The sequence below is a fragment of the Lipotes vexillifer genome, unplaced genomic scaffold, assembly GCF_000442215.2.
Source record: "Lipotes vexillifer unplaced genomic scaffold, Lipotes_vexillifer_v1.1 scaffold536, whole genome shotgun sequence".
In the NCBI taxonomy this organism is placed as follows: Eukaryota; Metazoa; Chordata; class Mammalia; order Artiodactyla; family Lipotidae; genus Lipotes; species Lipotes vexillifer.
Genome location: NW_006775074.1, coordinates 1,216,996 through 1,222,411, shown reverse-complemented (window position 1 = coordinate 1,222,411; position 5,416 = coordinate 1,216,996). Strand labels below are relative to the sequence as shown.

The 5,416-nt window shown below is 43.8% G+C and overlaps 1 protein-coding gene and 1 non-coding gene across 2 annotated transcripts in view; both read right to left on the bottom strand.

Moving 5' to 3' along the window:
- Positions 1–2,128: 2,128 nt before the first annotated feature.
- Positions 2,129–5,416, bottom strand: part of LOC103080910 (transmembrane 4 L6 family member 1-like) — a 21,734-nt gene continuing 18,446 nt past the window's right edge. Inside the window, exons 4-5 of the mRNA XM_007449660.1 lie at positions 2,736–2,922; positions 2,129–2,233 (exon numbers count right to left, since the gene is read on the bottom strand). Coding sequence (XP_007449722.1) covers positions 2,129–2,233; positions 2,736–2,922 — 292 coding nt within the window. The remainder of the gene's footprint in view (positions 2,234–2,735; positions 2,923–5,416) is intronic.
- On the bottom strand, positions 3,514–3,586 carry TRNAE-CUC (transfer RNA glutamic acid (anticodon CUC)). The gene has a single exon. It is a non-coding gene; the product is annotated as a tRNA-Glu (tRNA).

Here is a 5,416-nt window from a genome sequence, read left to right as displayed (position 1 = left end):
GGAAAGAGTATTTGGGCCATATAGAGCCATTCAATCTGATGGACCAACTGTTTTAAAGACTTCCCCTCCATAAGCCCAGTTTTCTTACAGGGATGACAACCTCAGCATTGTCCGGGCTGAGGGAACAGTCTCGGGGGCCAGTTCAGTTCTGGGCTCATTGCAGGGTTCTGGATACCTCTCTTTCTGGGGGTTGTGTATCTGCTTTGTGTCAGTGGGAGGGCTAAAGGGAAGCTGAAGGAGCAGCCTGGGGTAGCAGGGCAGCCGGGCATTTGTGACATCACCAGGACCACCTTCATTTGAGTAGGATAAACGTTTCTGTACAAGGCAGTGGTCCAGCTTGAGTGGGGGTCTGAGATCCAGCCTGTGCCCGGCTCGCATGCGCCCTGGTGTGGGACTGTGTATGGGTGTCTGAGGGCTGCTGTAACAAACTACGACTAACTGGGTGTCTTAAAACAACAGAAACTTGGGAATTCCCTGGTGGTCCATTGGTCAGGACTCTGTGCTTTCACTGCCGAGGGCAGGGGTTCAATCCCTGGTCATGGAACTAAGATCCTGCAAGCTGCATAGCATGGCCAAAACAAACAAACAACTCCAGAAATGTATCCACTCATAGTTCTGGGGGCTAGAAGTCTGAAATTGAGATGTGGCTGGTCCTGGAGTCTCAGAGGGAGAATCTGCACCATGTCTCTCTCTTAGCTTCTGATGGTTGCCAGCAATCTTTGGCATCACTTGGTTTGTGGCAGCATAACTCCAATTTCTGCCTACATCTTCATGTGGCCTTCTCTCTGCATGTTTCTTCTCTTCTTACAAGGACACTGGTCATATTAGATTTAGAGTCCACCCTAATCTAGTATGACCTCATTTTAATTAATCACATCAACAATTACCCTATTTCCAAATAAGGTCACTTCTGAGGTTCCTGTTAAATATGAATTCTGGGGGAAACATTATTCTACCCCAACAACCTAGAGGAGAAGCCACCTTTTAAAAATTTGCCATTGGCTCTGTTTACTTACCAAGCTATAACATTTGCTTTTTTTCTTATTTGTACAAAGTTGGAGATCATTTGTGGAAGCAGTCAGCTATGCAAGATCCATTAGTTTGCAAGTTTCCTGAAGCAGAAACCCTATCTGATGCCTCTTTGGGAACTGCCATGGTTTGTATGGTAGATTAAGTTCTTAAAAGTGTTTGTTTCAAGAAAGACAAATACCATATGATATCACTTGTTTGTGGAATCTAAAAAAATGATACAAATGGACTTATTTACAAAACAGAAACAGACTCACAGACAGAGAAAACAATCTTATGGTTATCCAAGGGGAGGGATAAATTAGGAGTTTGGGATTAACAGATATACAATACTATCTATAAAATAGATAAACAACAAAGACCTACTGTACAGCACAGGAAACTATATTCAATATCTTATAATAACCTATAATGGAAAAGAATCTGAAAAAGAATAGATATATGTGTATGTATAGCTGAATTGCTTTGCTGCACACCTGAAACTAACACAACATTGTAAATCAACTACACCTCAATGGAAATTTAAAAAAATAAAAATAAATGTCTGCTGCAATGACAGTAAGGAAGCCTGAAAAGAAAACTTCTGATTCCAGCAATTGTAGCAAAACTTTTTTTTTCTTTTCAACACAGGTGAGTCGTCCTTAACTTGTTTCATCCCATGTTTTTTCTGCTTCTCTGGTGGTTTGGAAAAGTCTCTTGGATTCTCACGGGTTAAGTGAGGTAGGTTCTACCTCATCACTAAGTGATGCATTCCTTTTCAAAGTGGGCTCCATGGAATATTAACCCCGTTAAAAATTGTTCCAGGAGAAAAGGGTTTTGTGGTCAAATAAGACTTCTGGGAAATCGTGCATTTGCTATTCTCTTCCTGGAAATTAGGTATACACACTGGCTTTGTAGAGGTTCTGACAAGTCCTGCAGTAGAGAAACCGATTACACTTTGTTTAATCCAGTGTATCTCAAATTAACTTGACCACAGAGTCTCCCCCACCCCTTTTTTGGGGTGTAATGATACCTATTACAATCCACAGAACTAGTCCAGTGGTTTGAGTACCACTGGAGAGAGTGGTCAAGAATATAAATGTTGCAATCAGGCTCAAGTTCAAAACTTAGATTTGCTGACTTCGGACAAGTAAATGAACCTCTCTGAGCCTGAGTTCCTCATCTGTAAGATGGCATTATAACGCTTCTTGCTTCGTAGGATTAACTGAAATAATGTAGATAGAGTGTTTAGCACCCAGGCCTGGGATATAGTAACAACTGAATACAGTTAAGTATCTATTATTATATTATTATTAAACATTTTTTATTATTTACAGCCCTATGACTTCTTATATTATTCTTAGAGATCATTTGGGGGGAATGACAATCTTGATTCTAGCAAAGAAGATCAAAACTGTTGACTTTTGTAAAAATCAGGGGCTTTTCCTCAGCTTCTCAGAACTCTGGGGATTGATATTCACCGACTCCAGTCCTTCTGAAGCCGGGGAACTCTGCCAATCAGTTGTGACTTCTTAGGCTGGTCATAAGCCAGTTATGGTCACCTGAAAGAAAATTAAGCCCCAAGTGGCAAATGAAGATCGACATTTCAAAAGGCATTTCCTGGTTACTGGATTACCTCTGGGAGTGTGAGGCTGGGGCGGGAGGGAGATGTGAGAAACAGGTCAGGGGAAATGACTTGAACATTCCTGGGGTCTAGAAGCACCAACCTGTCCTTTTCGGACGCATGTACCACAGAAGATATCACAGAGTCCACTGATGACTTGGCTGAGGCAAAGGACAGCTTCTACCACGCCGATCCCCAGCAGGATGGAGAACAAGACCACGTTCCAGAGGACGATGTGCTCAGGCTCTTGGCAGTTAGCCCAGGTGGGTTGGTTGAGTAAGTAGCTGTTCCTGCCAGGACAGGGGAGACAATTAGCCTGGCTTTGAGAGCTAGGAAAGGGAGAGAGCTGCCATTTACAAGCATGTGAGAGGCACTAGTCTATTACCTCGCTCTCATCTTCATAAGGATAGTACATTCATGACTGCCCATTGGTCGAGGGTCGAACACACCATCTTCCCCTGTAACAGCACAGCATCTGAGCAAGGCATTGTGGGCACCGACATAGCCACACAAGGGAGCACCGGAAGAAGCGGGAAATTGTGTGGTGCAAGACTTGAACTGCTCTAAAGATCTCAGGGGCAGTAAGGATTGGTTAAGAGCTTGGGCTGTGCAGTCCCACAGACCCAGATCCTAACTCCACATTCTTCGCTAGAAAGTTCTTGATAAGCTTTGTCAGGGAGGGATAAAATGTCCCCCTCTACATGTCTTGAGTTCTTGTGGCTGGACTAATAATAAAATTGACACAACACAGATCAAGAGGAGAAAGAGAAACAAAATTTAATGCATGCCCCGGGAGTTCTCGTAGAAATGAGACTTAAAGTAGTGGCCAAAGGAGGCAGCTTGTTTTTTGCCCACACCCTGCGCAGCTTGTGGGACTCTAGCTCCCCAGCCAGGGATTGAACCCGGGCCCTCAACGGTGAGAGCGCAGAGTCCTAACCCCTGGACCACCAGGGAATTCCCCAAAGGGGGCAGCTTTTACACTCTTCAGACAAAGAAACAATACATTTGTGAGGAATCGACAGGACAAAGAAACTTAGGTTTGGGTGCTTAATTAGTAAAGAATCTAAACAGTTCGAGCTTGGTAGTAAATTAAGGAAGTAACAAGGCCTGTTCATATAGACTCCTTGGCCCTGAACTCTCTATCTCTGGCAATAAGGGTGTCCTTTTAGCGCCCGATGTAGGGAGTGCACCTTTCACATGAGAGAGTTATTTCCTGCTTTCAGGGAGACAAGAGAGGAGGGTCAGAATGGGCTTCTTGCATCATCTCTTTCTTAAGTAACTTTCACTCAAAATAATCAATAGACCATTGATTGATATATGTGTCAATATACAGCCTTCCCTGGCCCCAATAGTTTCCTAAGTGTTTCTGTATATCAGCTTCCTTATATGTAAAATGGGGCGAAAAAATAACATCAGTACCATCGAGTGGGTTGGGAGGATTAGATATTAGCACAGTGTCTGCCATGCAGTAGGCACTGTAGGCAATATATTTATAATTATTATCATAAAATGAGGAGGTCTAGAGGTTTAGAGTAGCTGGGCAGGGTTTCGTGGGGGAAGGATGGAGTCACCTGGCCTTGAAGGAGGCAGCAGCCAGTGCATTATAAGAGGAAACAGCAGGCAAGCAAAAACTCTAAGGAATATTTGGAATCAGAGGGTTCTAGCTGGACAAAGAGAAAATGGACCAGGTTTTCAGGCCCTGTTTCATAGAGTTATATACTATTTGGTATCTCTGCCTTTAAATCTCCACCTTCACCCATATCCATACTCATCTATTGAGTTCTCAATGAGATTGCAAGTTCCTTAAATGTAAAGATTTCTTGGCCTTAATGAGTACTTTTACATTTTACAAAGCCCCTCCGGCTCATCTACAGCGAAAGGATTGAAGGGGAAAATGGGGCTGGGATGCTTGCTGGAGGTCTGGTGTAGACACGGAAGCAAAGGGTGTTGCAGATTTGGAACGGGGTGATGACAGACTAGGTGAAGAGCAGCGGCCAGATTCAAGGTGCACTGGTGAGTTAGAACTCACAGGATTTGGTGGTGGATTGAACTTGGGGTGCAGAAGGGAGAATAATCAGTGACTCACAGGTTTGGGGTGCCATCTAACGGGCTGGGGATGACAGAGAGGAAATTGGCAAGGGAACATCAAGGGTTTGGACATATAAATATTGAAATGATCTGAAATTCACAAGAGGAAATTTCAAAGAGGTAATTTGGTATCTGAGTCAGGAATTCAGAAGAAAGATCTGGGCTAGAGATAGACATTTGGGGATTATTTATATGGGTAGATGGAGGGTTCTGAAAGCCATGGGGATGGATGAGCTCTAGCAGGGAGAGAACGTGAAATGAGAAGAGAAGCAATGTCTTTCTCAATCATTGGTGCTGGGTTTCTTTCCTTATTCCTTTAGGAAAATCAGTGAGCATCACAGGGCCTGCCATTTAAGGATATCTGTGCAACCCTGCAGCGTAAACCCTGACAGTTGGTTTTTCTTTTTGTAATGCAAGTGCCTGATTTAAGCTTTGATTGTGAGGCAACGGCTTCAAAGAGGGCTATCTCAGATAAACACAGTGCCAGCTTCACACCTAGGTAAAAGCCTGACTGAGGCTCCTTTGTTTTAGTGATCTTGGTTGATTTCAATATCCTGTGCTTTAAATCCCTGCTTTTATGTTGTAAGTTCATCAGTAAAGAGTGAGCCTGCGAAACCCTAGACCCCCAGCCTCAACAATAAAAGCAGCAGAACCCCAGGCCCACGCACTTGCGCTCCCTACCCCGCCACCTCCCCC